Here is an 18871-nt window from a genome sequence, read left to right as displayed (position 1 = left end):
TCTTTTTTTTTTTTTGCCAATATGCTGCTGCGAGCTATTGCCTTTCCCCCAATTGTTGTAGTGCACACAAGTAGCCAGCAGCAAGTTTAACAATACGGTCTTAAAACATGAGGAAAAACATGTTGCTCGAATACTCTTTTTTAAGTGAGGACTTAAAACACAAACAGTAGCCTTGTGTAGTCCTTAATGTGCAAGCAAAATGTAGGAAATAGACTGATGGGAAATTAGCGGTCACACATTCAAACTACACTCCCCACCCCAAGTCTTCAGGTGACCATTAAACACCTGCTCCCAATCCAACTGCTTTCATCAGCTTTCTTCAGCACAGTACCACACCGATATAACACCAAGCTTGATTCTCCACTAGGTGTCAGTGTTTAAACGTGGATGGCGCATTAAAAAATTGTATTTGACAGTAAAGGAGCGTCATTGCTGGACTACAAAGAACACAATCGCTCGGGTTCTCGAAGAGCTTCCGCCGTCAGAGCGTGTTTCTTTATTTCTTACCACAGTATAGAAAATATTCATTGCTATCCAGTTATGGTGTTTTAAATTGTTACTTACACGGATAAGGAAGAAGACGGATAAATATGTATTGGACGCGCCCTGTGTTTTTTCCCCTCCTGCTTTGTTACGGGGAGCTGGTTTCAGCCCAGCTGAAATATTCGGTTCCAGAAGAGGTTAAGGTTGGATCTGCTGTTGGAAATGTTGCAAAGGATTTGGGCCTGGACGTCGGCACTTTAACGAGCAGGAGGTTTCGCATTGTGTCCGGCGCACAGGACGCGCTGTTTGAGGTAAACCCGAACAATGGGCTTCTGTTGGTGCATAAACGCCTCGATCGCGAGCAGCTGTGCGACAGGAATGCTGTATGTGTGATGGATCTCAAAATTGTTGTTGAGAACCCGCTGGAGATTCATTATGTCTCCGTAGAAGTGATAGATGCCAACGACCACTCACCGAGCTTTACAGAAAAGGGGAAAATAATAGAAATAGCAGAACATATTTTGTCCGGTGCACGGTTTCAATTACCAGGCGCAAAAGACCCAGATGTTGGAATTAATTCAATCCAGCGTTATAAACTGAGTCAGAACGACCATTTTCAACTTGAAATTCGGGAAAGGGGTGAAGATAAAATCCCCTTCTTAGTGTTGCAAAGGCAGCTAGACAGGGAGCAGAAAAAAAATCATAGCCTGATTTTGTCTGCTGTAGATGGAGGGACACCATCAAAATCTGGAAACATAAATGTGACCATACGGGTTCTAGATAGTAATGATAACAGACCCATTTTCTCGAAAGAGGTTTATTCTGTAGATTTGCAAGAAAATTCTGCATTAGGCACCTCTGTCATAAAAGTGCAAGCTACTGATCTGGATGAGGGAGCGAATGGGGAGGTGGAATATGAATTTGGGGGGGACATGAATCCAGAGGTGGTGCATCTTTTCAGTCTGGACAAAAAATTGGGAGAAATTCGAGTTAATGGGCAAACTGACTTTGAGACTTATAATGTTTTTAAATTGGATGTGCAGGCCTCCGACAAAGGTCAGCCTCCCATGACAACAGATTGCAGAGTCATCATAAAAATTCAAGATGTGAATGATAACAAACCTGAGATCGAAGTGACATCCATTACTAACATGGTCCCAGAAGATGCGAAACGCGGGACTGTGATTGCTCTCATCAGTATCACTGATATTGATTCGGGCCTGAATGGGAAAGTTATCTGCAGTCTAACAGAAAATGTACCGTTTGAATTAAAGCCATCATTTAAGGAAAATATGTATTCCTTAGTGACAAAAGATACTTTGGACAGAGAAATAAAATCAAGTTATGACATTTCAATCACAGCTACTGACTGTGGTGAACCTGCTCTTTCCACATTCAAAACTGTAAGCATCCAAGTAAAAGATGTGAATGATAACATCCCAGAATTCCCACAAAATCCTTTAGAATTATATCTGACAGAAAATAATGAACCTGGTGCGTCGTTTTTTTCAGTCAATGCTTTTGATAAAGACTTAGACGACAATGCTGCAGTGTCATATTATATTGTCAGACAGGGCGGTCATACTGACATCACATCTTTCCTGAATGTCAATTCTGAAAATGGACAAATATCAGCACTAAAAAGTTTTGACTTTGAGACGCTGAAAAGTTTCCAGTTCCAAGTGGTTGCCACCGACGGTGGAAGTCCTCCATTGAGCAGCAATGTTACGGTGAACGTGTTCATTCTGGATCAGAACGACAACGCACCAGTCATCCTGTATCCAGTCAGCTCCAACGGTTCGGCTGAAGGCGTGGAGGAGATTCCCCGCAATATGAAAGCAGGAGACTTGGTGACTAAAGTCCGAGCCTATGACGCCGATATCGGATATAACGGCTGGTTGCTGTTTTCTCTGCAGCAAGTCACCCACCACAGTCTGTTTTCTTTGGACCGCTATACGGGCCAGATCCGAACACTTCGCTCCTTGACGGAGACAGACGAGGCTGAGCATGGACTGCTCATACTGGTCAAAGACAACGGCAACGTTTCGCTCTCGGCAACAGCTACTGTGACTGTCAAACTTGTGGAGCCCAAAGAGGCTTTTGCAGCTTCCGATGTCAAAAGTGCAGCAAAAGTGGACAATGAGGAGGACAATGTGACTTTTTACCTCATCATCACTTTGGGCTCGGTCTCGCTCCTTTTTGTCATCAGCATCATCGTGCTGATCGCCATGCAGTGCTCCAAATCCACAGAGTACACTTCCAAATATCTACAAGACACTAATTATGATGGCACACTGTGTCACAGCATCCAGTACAGATCAGGAGACAAACGCTACATGTTAGTTGGACCCAGGATGAGTATCGGGTCCACCATAGTCCCAGGCAGCCACGCCAACACTCTGGTGCTCCCTGACAGGAGACACACTTCCGGGGAGGTAAGATTTTTTTTTCTGTCGCTGATGTTTCTTGTATGTGCTTTCAGTTAGCTTTTAATTGCTGTTTGGTGCTCTGACATTTGACCCCAACTTTCCTAAAACCATTGAACCGGCTTTGATCTCATTAGAGTTATTGCTTTGACACTTTGATCTCATTAGAGTTATTGCTTTGACAATTTTACTCCTTTTTTTTAACATGAACTCCATATTTCAAAGCACACCTACAGTTATACCTGCAAGTCAATTTAGTTCAATGCTAAATGTGCCTCACAAGACGAGAACAATGTCAAAATCTGAATTATTAGGAATCTGTCTCTGGTAGTTTGATAAATACTATTATTACATTAACAAGTAACTATAACAAAAATATTATTTTGATTATACAGTACTAAGTAAGTGCAGATAATCTTTACATAGAGTAAAGATATACCATTAGTGCTGTAGTACCAAACAGTGAAAGCTGTGCAAATGATTCAAAGAGTCATCAAACAAAAAAATAAAGTGACCAGTAGTGCAATAACTTGTTAGCAGTGGATGCAATAATTATAATACAAAACGAGTATGTTCACCGTTTAAGGCCAGTTTTGTTGAGTTTCTTTAAGAAATCCATTGCATTATACTTTATTGCAGTACAAATGAGTGTAATTTATTGTCTGTATTAGTAATGTAGTGAGTGAGTAGTTTATTGCACATGTTTCTTTTTTATATATTATTATTTTATTGATCCTGGAATATAACAATCATTGCGTGCGTAAAATTTGAAATGATACGGATGCTGCAGTATTTTGTGTGCATAAAGTAAAGTAAAGTAATCACTGACAAGAAATTAATGGTCTGACTTTTGACTTTATCGGTCCCAAATGTTTGGTTATCAGTAACGTTGTGGCTTTGACAGTTCAATTCTTCTTTCTTTGTTTAAAGTTAGGAATTACAAAACATATCTATATCTACCTGTCAATTTAATTTGCTTAATTTACCCGGCAAGACAATGTGCATAATGTAGTGCTGTATCTGTGGTATTATACTGTAGTTGAAATGGTGTAACTTTCTTGTGTTTATAGTGAGTGGCATACTGCAGGTGCTTCTCAATATCATCATTTTAGTGACCAAAAATAATTGTTTGTGCATAATTTGAAGCATAATGAGTCAGTATTTCTGTGTGCCTGTTGTGCCATAAACTGCATATTGCAGTTTCGCAAAAATAATGTTTGGTATTTTTATGGTTCTTGTCAGTTTCTCTGATTCTTTGAAGCATTTTTGTTAGTAAGAAACATGGCCTCATTTAATTAAATGAACGCATAGTTGCAGCTTTTATTATTTGGAGAATATGGAGGTAGTTGGGGTTCGGTCCATTACAGAAAACGGTGCCGTGCACTCTAAAAACAGTTGGGTCAAAAGTAACCCAATTATGGTTCAAAAATGGACAATCCTCTTTATTTGGTCAATTTGACCCAATTTGCTGTGTTGTTTTATACAAAATGACCCACTTTTTCGACCCAAGTAAAGGATCTGACGAGGATTTTGAATTGTTTTACACTAAAAGACCTATTTCTTGACTCAAAGTGGGTCAAATTGACCCAAGTAGAAGATCGGTCCATTTTTGACCCATAGTTGGATTATGTTTGACCCAACTGTTTGAGTGTGTGATAAAGAAATAGCCTATTTGTTAAAATACACTGATAACAGCCTACTAAAAGCAGTTCATGCTTGCTACCTCTTGGTGTCACTATGACATAATGAGACCGCTAGCTGAGGCACTCCTCTCACTTGTCTTTTGTCTGAACCAAGCAAAGAAAGCAGAGCGGATCAAATACTGCAGTGCGTTCGGCCAGTCATTTTGCTCTTCTCAACGTGTCTGGTCCACTAACAGGGTTATGTTCTCTTTTGGATCATAATGGGGAACAGTACAAACATCTGGAAATCTGGACACCTCTGTTTTGGCTTTTATCTGGCTCTGCTGGTTTTGTCTGGAGAGCATGTTTGGGCTCAGATAAGGTATTCTGTTCCTGAGGAGGTTCAAGATGGAACCGTGGTGGGAAACATCGCCAAGGATCTCGGGCTAGACGTCAACAGCTTGACCGATCGACGCTTCCGCGTCGTATCCGGGTCCAAGGAGGCTATTTTTGAAGTAAATCAGAACAATGGGGCTCTGTACGTGCACAAACATATTGACAGAGAGGCGCTGTGCCAGGGTGGTGCTGCGTGTCTCGTGGAGCTGAAAATCCTTGTGGAAAACCCACTTGAAATTCACTACGTGCTGGTGGAAATCGCGGATGTGAACGACCATTATCCGAGCTTTCCCGAAGCCGAGCAGACGTTCGAAATAGCTGAGCACACTTTGCCAGGGAGGAGATTTCAATTGCACACGGCCCGGGATCTAGACGCGGGCGCCAACTCCATCCGCACGTACACGTTGACGCAAAATGAGCATTTTGAGGTAAATATCCGCCAAAGTGATGCCGGGAAGGTTCCGTTTTTGGTGCTGAAGAAATCTCTGGACCGGGAGCAGAAGGACAAACATTTATTGCTGGTCACAGCGGTGGATGGAGGTAAACCTCCACTGTCAGGCACTCTAAACGTGTCCATTATTGTTCTTGACATCAATGACAATAGACCCATTTTTAGCCAGGAAATTTATGAAATTACAATAGCAGAAAATATTGATATTGGCACGTCCGTATTTAAAATGAATGCAACAGATCCAGATGAAGGAATTAATGGAGAAATTGAATACATTTTTTCTAAAACTTTAAGTAGAAAAGTATATGATATCTTTGAATTGGACAAAGTAACTGGAGAAATTTGTGTAAAAGGAAAAATAGATTTTGAAGACAATGACGTTTATGAGCTGGATGTTGATGCATCAGATAAAGCGACACCTCCACTGACAGGTGAGAGTAGAATTATAATAAAAATTAAAGATGTTAATGATAATACTCCACAAATAGAAGTGACGTCACTGTCAAATAAAGTGTCTGAAGATTCTAAACCTGGTACAGTGATTTCCCTCATTAGTGTCACAGATAAAGATTCAGGCATGAATGCTAAAATTATTTCCCAAATAACAAATAATGTACCATTTGTATTAAAGCCGTCTTACAAGGAGAACACCTACTCGGTTGTGACCAAAACATTTTTGGATAGAGAGGAAGTGGCACATTATGAATTAATAATTAAAGCTACTGATTGTGGTCAGCCTCCTTTATCTGCATTTAAAACTCTGAGCATCCAAGTGGCTGACGTAAATGACAACAGTCCACATTTTGAACAAAACCCGCTCGAATTTTATCTTTTAGAGAACATTGCGGGAACTTCTCTATTTGCTGTGACTGCAACAGACAAAGATGTGGATGAAAATGCAGCAATTTCATATCAAATATCTAGAAGGGCAAAAACAAATGAAATTGCATCTTTCCTAAACATTAATTCTGAAAATGGACAAATATCAGCGCTAAAAAGTTTTGACTTTGAGACGCTGAAAAGTTTCCAGTTCCAAGTGGTTGCCACCGACGGTGGAAGTCCTCCACTGAGCAGCAACGTTACGGTGAACGTGTTCATTCTGGATCAGAACGACAACGCTCCAGTCATCCTGTATCCAGTCAGCTCCAACGGTTCGGCTGAAGGCGTGGAAGAGATTCCCCGCAATATGAAAGCAGGAGACTTGGTGACTAAAGTCCGAGCCTATGACGCCGATATCGGATATAACGGCTGGTTGCTGTTTTCTCTGCAGCAAGTCACCCACCACAGTCTGTTTTCTTTGGACCGCTATACGGGCCAGATCCGAACACTTCGCTCCTTGACGGAGACAGACGAGGCTGAGCATGGACTGCTCATACTGGTCAAAGACAACGGCAACGTTTCGCTCTCGGCAACAGCTACTGTGACTGTCAAACTTGTGGAGCCCAAAGAGGCTTTTGCAGCTTCCGATATCAAAAGTGCAGCAAAAGTGGACAATGAGGAGGACAATGTGACTTTTTATCTCATCATCACTTTGGGCTCGGTCTCGCTCCTTTTTGTCATCAGCATCATCGTGCTGATCGCCATGCAGTGCTCCAAATCCACAGAGTACACTTCCAAATATCTACAAGACACTAATTATGATGGCACACTGTGTCACAGCATCCAGTACAGATCAGGAGACAAACGCTACATGTTAGTTGGACCCAGGATGAGTATCGGGTCCACTATCGTCCCAGGTAGCCACGCCAACACTCTGGTGCTCCCTGACAGGAGACACGCTTCCGGGGAGGTAAGAAGAACTTTGACATCTACTTGTGTGGCTTTTAGATGCTATACTGTTATGTTTGTTTTTTCTGGGCTCATGCTGGTCATTTGTGTCAACTTCAAAACCATTTTTGCACATGTAATGATATTTCCTAAGGGTGCATATTTTGTCTAATTTAGTAATTTACAACTTCAGCTCTTACAACATTACATTTACATCAAACATGTTGCCTCTTGCTATTGTTGGTGAATTGAAACGCCTAATTATTTTTAGTTCATTGCCATGCAGTGAATCATACAATTTAGCTGAAATTGGTTGCATTCTCTACCTACTTAAATCTTGAACACGATAATTTCTCACCATATTACATTATTCATCAATTTTTGGTCAAGGGTCAATTCATGTGGCATGGTGACCTTTTGAAAGAGGCGTTTACTCGCTTACTTAATTGAGCAAATGAATTACGCAATTTAGATTTTTAAAAAGTAGAAATAACTTCTGCTGGCCATGGAAAATACTTTCACGTTTATGTAAGAGGTTCACACTCCCCCTGCTGACAAATAATGACCTTACAAGCAATATAAGAAACAATGAGTGGCTAAAATATTAAATATAGGCAATGCAATATTTAATAATTTTGCAAATAAACTGGAATGTAGGATTATAATAAAATACAATTTAATATTATTATTATTATTATTGTCAATAATACCACCACCACTACTACTCCTATTAATAATAATAATAATAATAATAATAATAATGACAATTAAGATATAGTTAAACACTTTGCAGTAAAATTAGAAAAAATCATCCATCATAAATAAAGCAAAAATAAAACGTTAATAGTTAGCCTACTATCAGGGGGTAGTGGTGGTTGCGGACCCAAACGTAGGGAAGCAGGGCAAATGAGGCAGTGGTGATGTATATTAAAAAAAAAGGAACTTAATTATACAAAACAAAAGCGAACTCCAAATGGCAAGTGAAACAAAACGTGGGGAGGACAACAAGGCTAATAACTGGCAGTATGACGGGAGGAAAACGACAATGAATTGACGCAGACAGAGGGGAGACAGGAGCCTAAATGCACACACAAACACACACACTAATGACACAACAAGACACACCTGGGGCAAGACACAAGTGGCTGAGGACACTGATTGGTTGACACGAGGAAGGGCAGGATTACACTTTACAAGACCAAGGGAGACAAACAAGGAAAAACAGAACCCAAACATGACGCCTATCACGTTGACGCTATTCTCGAAAGTTCAGAAATGTAGTCATGCAATTCTAATTCTAAACTGCGCATTACAACCAGAGGAAGGATGCAGAATAATTTGTGCCACGACTATAAAGGAAAAACACTTTGTCCACGATTACTGTGTAGCATATGCAGTCTGTTACAATAAATACATGCGCTTCGTTTTCACGGGATTTGATTGGTGGCTGTAAATTAACATTTTAAACAGGTTGCGCCGTTATATGAATTATGCTAGTAATATTCCCTCCCGCTTGGTGTCACTGTACTATCAGCAAGGGCAAAATGGACGCAGTCCCACCCTTGGAACATCCTTTGTTTGATACAGCTCACCATTTAGAACAGACATGCGAACCAGGAGGGAGGGTCTGCTTGTGCTTTACACTAGGGATGTTTACACTGCTGTGAAAGGGACAACAAATTATTCATATCAGAAGAGAGGAATAGCCTAATATTTTTATGGTTTATTTGAACGATGTGGAACGATAAAGGCTGCAGCCGCTGGCTGTTTTTTGTTTTATCTCTGCATTTATATTTGGGAGAACGAGCTTGGGCTGAACTTCGTTACTCCGTTCCGGAGGAGGTGAAAGAGGGCACGTTGGTTGGAAATGTCGCCAAGGATCTTGGCCTGGATAAATCTTCTCTAGTGGATCGACAGTTTCGTGTGGTGTCTGGATCGAAAGAGACGTTTTTCCACGTCAGGCCGGAAAATGGTGCGTTGGAGGTCCGTAGGAAAATTGATAGAGAGGCGCTTTGTGAAGGCAGCGGCGCGTGCGTCATGGAGCTAAAAATTCTGGTTGAAAACCCACTGGAAATGCATCACGTCATCGTGGAGGTTACTGACGTAAACGATCACTCCCCGAATTTTGGTGACAAAGAGCAGGTATTTGAAATAGCCGAACATTCGTCTCCTGGGACGCGTTTCCAGCTTCAAGCAGCCCGTGATCCAGATGCTGGAATGAACTCTGTGCGCACATACACTTTAACGGCCAATGAACATTTTGAACTGGATATAAGCCAAAATGACGAGGAGAAAATACCATTTCTAGTGTTGAAAAGGCCATTAGACAGGGAACAGAATAGAAAGCATGTGCTATTTGTTACTGCAATCGATGGAGGGAAGCCACAGAGATCAAGCACACTTAATGTGACAATTATTGTTCTTGACAGTAATGATAACCGTCCAACTTTTAGTCGAGATACTTATACTGTGGAAATAAAAGAAAATGTTTTAGTTGGTGTAAGTGTCACAAGGGTAAATGCCACAGATCCCGATGAAGGGACAAATGGTGAAATCGAATATAGCCTCGGCAAATCTTCAAATAAAGCTCATGACATTTTTGAGCTAGACAAGTCAAGTGGACTTATTAAGTTGAAAGGTCCTGTTGATTTTGAGGACTCTGAAATTCATAAACTTGATATTCAAGCATCTGATAAAGGGCAACCTCCTTTAACAGGGAGGTGTCGAGTTATTGTAAAAATAAAAGATGTGAATGATAACCCTCCTGAAATTGAAGTCACATCGCTGTCAAGTAAAGTGTCTGAAGATTCTAAACTAGGTACAGTTATTTCCCTCATTAGTGTGACCGATAAGGACTCTGGTGTGAATGGTAAAATTATTTCACAGATTTCCAGTGATGTCCCATTTGAACTAAAACCTTCCTACAAAGAAAACATTTACTCAGTAGTCACGAAGGAATATTTAGACAGGGAGGAAGTATCAAACTACAAGATAACCATAACGGCCACAGACTGTGGTGAGCCTCCCTTGTCAACTTTTCAAACTTTAAATATTCAAATATCAGATGTGAATGATAATAAACCACATTTCCACCAGTATCCACTTAGTTTTTACCTTTCAGAAAATAATATTGCTGGACAGTCAGTATTTTCTGTTAGTGCAACAGATAACGATGTGAATGAAAATGCAGCTATTTCTTACAATATCATTAGAGCAGGGATTGAAAATGACGTAACATCTTTTTTAAATATAAATTCTGAAAATGGTCAGATCTCAGCACTAAAACGTTTTGACTTTGAGACACTGAAAAGCTTCAATTTCCAAGTGGTTGCCACCGACGGTGGAAGTCCTCCACTGAGCAGCAACGTTACGGTGAACGTGTTCATTCTGGATCAGAACGACAACGCTCCAGTCATCCTGTATCCAGTCAGCTCCAACGGTTCGGCTGAAGGCGTGGAGGAGATTCCCCGCAATATGAAAGCAGGAGACTTGGTGACTAAAGTCCGAGCCTATGACGCCGATATCGGATATAACGGCTGGTTGCTGTTTTCTCTGCAGCAAGTCACCCACCACAGTCTGTTTTCTTTGGACCGCTATACGGGCCAGATCCGAACACTTCGCTCCTTGACGGAGACAGACGAGGCTGAGCATGGACTGCTCATACTGGTCAAAGACAACGGCAACGTTTCGCTCTCGGCAACAGCTACTGTGACTGTCAAACTTGTGGAGCCCAAAGAGGCTTTTGCAGCTTCCGATGTCAAAAGTGCAGCAAAAGTGGATAATGAGGAGGACAATGTGACTTTTTATCTTATCATCACTTTGGGCTCGGTCTCACTCCTTTTTGTCATTAGCATCATCGTGCTGATCGCCATGCAGTGCTCCAAATCCACAGAGTACACTTCCAAATATCTACAAGACACTAATTATGATGGCACACTGTGTCACAGCATCCAGTACAGATCAGGAGACAAACGCTACATGTTAGTTGGACCCAGGATGAGTATCGGGTCCACCATTGTCCCGGGCAGCCACGCCAACACTCTGGTGCTCCCTGACAGGAGACACACTTCTGGGGAGGTAAGACATTTCCCCCCCCCCTGCGGTGATTGTTTACAATAAGTGATGTGTACCTTAATTCTTCTGAGTGTTTTAACATGTTGATTACCAATTGACATTGGTGAGGAATTTGGAGTTTGCATATTGTTTTGAAAATAACTTTGCATAGTTGCTGTTGCCCGTAACCACCCGGAATGGTCAATATCTAACCAATCTCTTGGTTAATCAAACCAATATGAGCTTTACCAACTAGATTTGTAGTTTTCTTTTTAAACCAATCCATTTTTTGAGTGAGGAAATACTGAAATACATGAGCACAGTTTATCTTATAGTTCCCAACAGTCATGCCTTCCAACAGGAGCCACTCTTATGATGGGGTCAGGCCTCACCAAGCAATCATCTATTTTTAGGACAGATTTCCTTAAAAAAAATGCATCAGTATGTGCAAAAGTCAAAAATATAAAATAAAGCCACAAAATTCTACATTTCATACATAGCCTATGCATTGAGCTCAAGCAGGGGATGAGGGGATATAATAAGTGCACAAAATATAAAAACAGCACAATGTCAAAGTTTTGATATGCAAAATAAGCCTTGTTATATTTACGCTCTCGCTCGTCTCCAAATATCAGCAAACCCTTATAGGAACGTCTGCCACGTGTTCACAGCTAACTCAAGATACGCTATACGTTTCCCGTTGTTTCTCTTCACGATAAAATAAAAAGTAATTGACGCATTATTTTACTTGATGCCCGAGGCCTGCCGAGACTCACTTATCGCTCGCAAACAACCTGCTTGTCACTCATCTAGAACAGATCAACATTCAAAAATGATTTATTCAAATATTAAACAATGTGCATAGGTTACCACAGTATGCCTTTAATAGACTATAAATAAAACACTGTAATCATTATTGGTTTATAGCTGGCGGACCAAATTCAGATGGAATATTTAGCAGCTGAACATTATGTGCAATGTGGTGCTGAATGGTGTGATTATGCAACGTTTTATTTCTTTTTTTCTTTTTTTTAATGAATCGAGATATTGCAATCCCCTTCATTGGCGGATTACATCTCGTGCGTGTTTAATGTAGATCGTCTTTGAAATTAATTGATCTCACTTCCTGGAGGTGGTCACTTGGTGTCAGTATGTGAGCACAAATGTGCGCCGACATGGATTCTCTTTGTCAAAAATTATCCTCCCCTTTGTCGGGTGGAGTTTTTACACAACAGTGCTTGCGGCGCATTCTGGGCGCACACGGTGACTAGTGAGTACGGTATTTTGCAAATTTAAAAAAATAGAATAGGCTATAATGCCATTTGGTTAATGTATATTTTAGTCCCCACGGTTAACATATTACTGCCCCATCATGATGAAGTGTAAAGGACGCGACGCATCGGGAGGACAAAGGCGCCTGTTTGCGCTCATTGCTGCGTTTATTTTGTCGTGGAGCAGGGTTTGCGCACAGATCCGGTATTCCATCGCGGAAGAGGTGAAAGAAGGAACCGTTGTGGGGAACATAGCAAAGGATTTGGGACTCGACAAAACCACGCTTACAGAAAGAGGATACCGCATCGCGGAGGGCTCATCAGAGCCGTTTTTTAGCGTCAACCATGGCGACGGTCTACTGTATGTGGATCGAGTCATTGACAGGGAGAGTGTGTGCGAGCGCAGCAGCGTGTGTGTAATCCAGCTCAAAACCTTGTTGGAAAACCCACTGGAAATCCACTACGTGAGCGTGGAGGTGCTGGACATTAACGACCACTCTCCGAGCTTCTCCGTGAACGCGTCGCGTCTGGAAATTTCAGAGTCTGCTCTGCCGGGTTTGCGCCTCCAGCTGCAAGCTGCACACGACCCCGACGTCGGGCCCTTTTCCATCCAGGAGTATAAACTCAGTGCTAATGAGCATTTTCGTTTGGAAGTGAAGGAACGAGGAAAGGATAGTAAAATACCAATTTTAGTGCTGTTCAAGTCACTCGACAGAGAAACAAAAAGCAAACACAAATTGCTCTTGTCAGCTATTGATGGAGGAAAACCGAGTCGATCTGGAAGTGCTGCAATATGGGTGCATGTTTTAGATGTTAATGATAATATGCCTGTTTTCACTGAAGAAAATTATTCAGTGCATCTTAATGAAAATGCTCCAATTGGCACAACTGTTATACAAGTGAATGCCACTGATGTTGATGAGGGTACCAATAGTGAGGTAATATATACATTAGGTAATAACGTAAATAGCAGGATACGTGAACTGTTCCGTGTCGATCCCCATAGTGGTGTAATTACTGTACAAGCTCTGATTGATTCCGAACTAGAGGATAGCTATGAAATTGACATACAGGCTTCTGATAAAGGATCCGCTCCTTTACAGACAGAAAAAAGTGTCCTTGTAAAAATAGTTGATTTAAATGACAACATTCCACAGATAGAGGTGACGTCATTTTCCAGAGCAATAGCAGAAGATGCAAGACTAGGAACCACTGTAGCATTAATAAGCGTTCTTGATAAAGATTCTGGCCTGAATGGGAAAGTTATTTGTTCTCTCAGTGAAAATGTTCCTTTTATGTTATCACCTTCAACTCAAGATAACGTGTATTCTATAGTCACAAAATCGGCATTGGATAGAGAACAGCAGTCCACATATGAGATTATGGTAGTTGCAAAAGATGCAGGTGTGCCATCTTTGTCGTCTGAAAGAAGAATAACTATTGTTGTGTCAGATGTGAATGACAACAATCCAAAGTTTTCCTCGAGCCCTTACACGTTTTACGTTACTGAGAACAATCCTCCAGGCCAATCAGTGTTTTCTGTGAGTGCATTTGACCACGATGAAGGTGACAATGCCCAAATTTCATATCACATATTAAGAGATGGAAGAGAAAGAGAACACATGTATTTACACAGTTTAAATATCAATTCAGATAATGGACAAATATCAGCACTAAAGAGTTTTGATTTTGAGATGCTGAAAAGTTTCCAGTTCCAAGTGGTTGCCACCGATGGTGGAAGTCCTCCGCTGAGCAGCAACGTGACGGTGAACGTGTTCATTCTGGATCAGAACGACAACGCTCCAGTCATCCTGTATCCAGTCAGCTCCAACGGTTCGGCTGAAGGCGTGGAGGAGATTCCCCGCAATATGAAAGCAGGAGACTTGGTGACTAAAGTCCGAGCCTATGACGCCGATATCGGATATAACGGCTGGTTGCTGTTTTCTCTGCAGCAAGTCACCCACCACAGTCTGTTTTCTTTGGACCGCTATACGGGCCAGATCCGAACACTTCGCTCCTTGACGGAGACAGACGAGGCTGAGCATGGACTGCTCATACTGGTCAAAGACAACGGCAACGTTTCGCTCTCGGCAACAGCTACTGTGACGGTCAAACTTGTGGAGCCCAAAGAGGCTTTTGCAGCTTCCGATGTCAAAAGTGCAGCAAAAGTGGACAATGAGGAGGACAATGTGACTTTTTATCTCATCATCACTTTGGGCTCGGTCTCGCTCCTTTTTGTCATCAGCATCATTGTGCTGATCGCCATGCAGTGCTCAAAATCCACAGAGTACACTTCCAAATATCTACAAGAAACTAATTATGATGGCACACTGTGCCACAGCATCCAGTACAGATCAGGAGACAAACGCTATATGTTAGTTGGACCCAGGATGAGTGTCGGGTCCACCATCATCCCGGGCAGCCACACCAACACTCTGGTGCTCCCTGACAGGAGACACACTGCGGGGGAGGTAAGGAAGCTTTTGAATTGATGTGGCTCTATGTCAAAATTTATTAGTTTGAGGATGCTTTTTCACATTCGATCAACTTATCACTTGTTTACGCAACAGCAGATATTATAGAAATATAGTGAAAACAAGTAAACTATACACTGAAATTTTATGAACATTTATGCACATGCTCAATGACTATTGCATAAACTTACCTTGGCCATATGATATCTTCCAACGCAAAATCTCACACATTATTTACAATATATACTAATAAAATACTCAAAAAGTTTAGAAAACGTTTGCATTGGTGTGATTTGAAATACAGTAAAAAAACACAAAAAAAAAACACTTTTATTCATTCTAGCATTAGCATTAATGGGTTTTCATATACCTTTTATGGGTGAAGGGAGGATGAAGTCATCCCTGCTGGTTGGAACTGCAATGTTGCTGTCCATGGTGCTGAAAACTCCTGCTCTTGTTTCAACAAGTCTGTCGAGAAACCTACAGAGACAAGCATTTACCTCAAAATAATTCAGTAATATACATCAAGCGTTTTAATGGTTTTGATCGTGTGTTTGTTTACTAAAAAATGATGCAGTGTTTATGTTTAAGTGCTAGTGGATCAGAATGTTTGGTTTATATATTTGTTGAATTTGTTTGGAAATATTAAACATGTTTTATATAATCATTAATAAGGTCTGGTGTTGCTGTGATAGTAAAAGTGTAGTGGGTCTGTCTCTCTTGTACATAACCTGCATTATTGTGAATTGTTGTGGCATATCTATACACTTATAAATCACCATGAGCAATGAGTGAACAAGCAATTGTTTTTGAATACGTTATGCAAAGTTGTATGTAAAGTATGTTTCGTTCACCAAAATACAAAGTCCTGCTGGCTTGGTAGGCTATTGCTTCACTTTACAATGGTTTGATAGCGGTCTATTTTGTTTTTAAGGGGCTACATATATTTGTGGAGCTCAATATGCCTACTGCGAGCATTTGTCTGCAATTAAAATGTAAATTCAATGTCATATCCACGTGGTGGCAGTATGTGACCATATAAGGTATATTTAACGTTGAAACAGGCAGAGTCCGCCCATCCAATATTCAGTCTGGTGGTGAGAATTCAGCTGACACAATTGGACTAACCCACGGTGATCTTGTCATGTTCGTTCTACATTCTTTTGAATTTTAAATGTAGGACAGGGAGCTGTGATGTGGCCATTCTTATTCTGTCTGTAATGACGAAAATAATCTAGCAAAAAAACGGGGACATTTTGGACATGCTTGGATTACTATTTTGGCTGCACAACATGGAACAAAGAGGACGGGAGCGCCGGCCGTTGTTCGGCATCTTGGCGTTGTTTTTATGCGTCCGTTTTGCTTCCGCACAGCTCAGATATTCCATATCCGAGGAACTCAATGAGGGGACTTTTGTTGGGAATGTTGCGAAGGATTTAGCAATAGACCTGGCTTCAATTAAGCAGAGGGGCTTCCGCATTATGTCCAGCTCGAGTGAACGTCTCTTTAAGGTAAATGACAACGACGGGGCCCTTTACGCGAACCGTAAAATTGACCGTGAGGAGGTGTGTAAGGAGAGCAACGCGTGTTTAATTAATCTTAAAATCGTACTCGACAACCCGCTGGAGGTGCATTATATCACAGTGGAAATAATAGATTTAAACGACCACGCCCCCACGTTCCCGGAAAAGACAAAAAAGCTGGACATATTCGAGTCCGCTTTGCCAGGTGCTAAATATCAGCTGCAAAATGCATTTGACCCGGACGGCGGTATAAACTCGGTGCAACAGTACAAAATCAGCCAAAACGACCACTTCCGCTTGGAAGTGAAAGATCGAGGGCGAGACGGCAAAACACCCATTTTGCAGTTGCAGAGGCAGCTTGACAGAGAGAACAAACGCAATCACAAGCTGGTGCTGACAGCCATTGATGGGGGTACGCCCCCAAAAACAGGCTCTGTTGAAATCCTCATCGAGGTTTTGGACGTGAATGACAACATGCCGGTGTTCACTAAAGAGACTTATTCTGCAATGCTGCAAGAGAACGCCCCGGTGGGCACGACCGTCATTCAAGTTAATGCAACAGACTCTGATTCTGGCTCCAATGGGGAAGTTGTTTATTCGTTTGGAAGTGACGTCAAGGATAAAATTAGACAATTATTTAACATTGATTCCGTCACTGGGGAGATTATTGTTAAGGGGAATGTTGATTTTGAGGAGCAAGACAGTTATGATATTGACATCCAGGCATCAGATAAAGGAATGATTCCATTCAAAACTGATAAAAGTGTAATTATTAAAATTATTGACACAAATGATAATCGTCCGGAGATAGAAGTTACGTCTTTGTCTCGTGCAGTTTCCGAGGACTCGCGCCCTGGGACAAAAGTAGCTCTCATCAGTGTTACAGATTTAGACTCGGGCCATAACGGCAAAATAATATGTCATGTTTCTGAAGAGTCTCCTTTTATGTTAACTGCATCTATCCAGGACAACATGTTTGCTGTTGTTACAAAGTCCCAGCTTGACAGGGAGCAGAAGCAGACATACGATATAACAATAATTGCCAAAGACTCGGGTGAACCAGCTCTAACCTCCAAGCAGATTATCAGTGTTTTTGTATCAGATACAAACGATAACAGCCCAGTATTTTTATTGAGCCCTTACATGTTCTACGTTAGTGAAAATAATAAACCAGGGGATTCTGTATTTTCTGTAAAAGCGTCTGATCGTGACGAAGGTGAAAATGCGCATATTTCTTATCACATTTTGAGGAACATAGGAAAGGAAAATGGGCACACATCATTTCTTAATATTAATTCTGAGACGGGAGAAATTCTGGCACTAAAAAGTTTTGACTTTGAGACACTGAAAAGTTTCCAGTTCCAAGTGGTGGCCACCGACGGTGGAAGTCCTCCACTGAGCAGTAACGTGACGGTGAACGTGTTCATTCTGGATCAGAACGACAATGCTCCAGTCATCCTGTATCCAGTCAGCTCCAACGGTTCAGCTGAAGGCATGGAGGAGATTCCCCGCAATATGAAAGCAGGAGACTTGGTGACTAAAGTCCGAGCCTATGACGCCGATATCGGATATAACGGCTGGTTGCTGTTTTCTCTGCAGCAAGTCACCCACCACAGTCTGTTTTCTTTGGACCGCTATACGGGCCAGATCCGAACACTTCGCTCCTTGACGGAGACAGACGAGGCTGAGCATGGACTGCTCATACTGGTCAAAGACAACGGCAACGTTTCGCTCTCGGCAACAGTTACTGTGACGGTCAAACTTGTGGAGCCCAAAGAGGCTTTTGCAGCTTCCGATGTCAAAAGTGCAGCAAAAGTGGACAATGAGGAGGACAATGTGACTTTTTATCTCATCATCACTTTGGGCTCGGTCTCGCTCCTTTTTGTCATCAGCATCATCGTGCTGATCGCCATGCAGTGCTCCAAATCCACAGAGTACACTTCCAAATATCTACAAGACACTAATTATGATGGCACACTGTGTCACAGCATCCAGTACAGATCAGGAGACAAACGCTACATGTTAGTTGGACCCAGGATGAGTATCGGGTCCACCATTGTCCCGGGCAGCCACGCCAACACTCTGGTGCTCCCTGACAGGAAACACACTTTGGAGGTAAGATAAGTTAGTTGATTAATTAATGATTTCCAAAGCAGCATGCGTCACATCCATGCAATTAAACTTGGTTGTATGAGGACTCGGAGTTAAAATGGGGTGAATTGATGCAATCTATGATTGGTAGATTTTGTGAAAATTCTGGTTCCTTTGGTTAAGCAAAGGTTTGAATTGGTTTGCTCATTGTTGTTGAACATTTTGTCTAGAGTACAATATTTTATGTTGTGAGACACTTTAAACAATGCAAGTGACAGTTATTTAGAGTTTTTTTTTACATTTAAATGATAAAT

The 18871-nt window shown here is 41.5% G+C and overlaps 2 protein-coding genes across 6 annotated transcripts in view; both read left to right on the top strand.

Moving 5' to 3' along the window:
* The window catches only part of LOC147168462 (protocadherin alpha-C2-like), a 156308-nt gene that overhangs the window by 17971 nt on the left and 119466 nt on the right, over positions 1–18871 (top strand). The window contains exon 1 of one of the 5 annotated variants that reach the window (XM_086085336.1): positions 437–2918. The exons of 2 other annotated variants lie outside the window; for them this stretch is intronic. In XM_086085336.1, coding sequence (XP_085941462.1) covers positions 591–2918 — 2328 coding nt within the window. In that variant the 5' untranslated portion in view covers positions 437–590. Of the gene's footprint in view, positions 1–436; positions 2919–4710; positions 7168–16047; positions 18582–18871 lie in introns of those variants that run through there. 2 more of the 5 variants (XM_086085332.1, XM_086085325.1) reach the window with 2 other exon arrangements.
* Positions 8087–14453, top strand: LOC147168463 (protocadherin beta-15-like). The gene is made up of 2 exons (XM_086085338.1): positions 8087–11222; positions 14175–14453. The coding sequence occupies exons 1-2, from the start codon at positions 8880–8882 to the stop codon at positions 14310–14312; spliced, it is 2481 nt and encodes an 826-aa protein (XP_085941464.1). The 5' UTR covers positions 8087–8879; the 3' UTR covers positions 14313–14453.

This window comes from Leptonotus elevatus, chromosome 9 (genome assembly GCF_054856555.1).
Source record: "Leptonotus elevatus isolate MCC_2025b chromosome 9, RoL_Lele_1.0, whole genome shotgun sequence".
Classification (NCBI taxonomy): Eukaryota; Metazoa; Chordata; class Actinopteri; order Syngnathiformes; family Syngnathidae; genus Leptonotus; species Leptonotus elevatus.
This window is presented reverse-complemented; position numbering and strand designations above follow the sequence as displayed.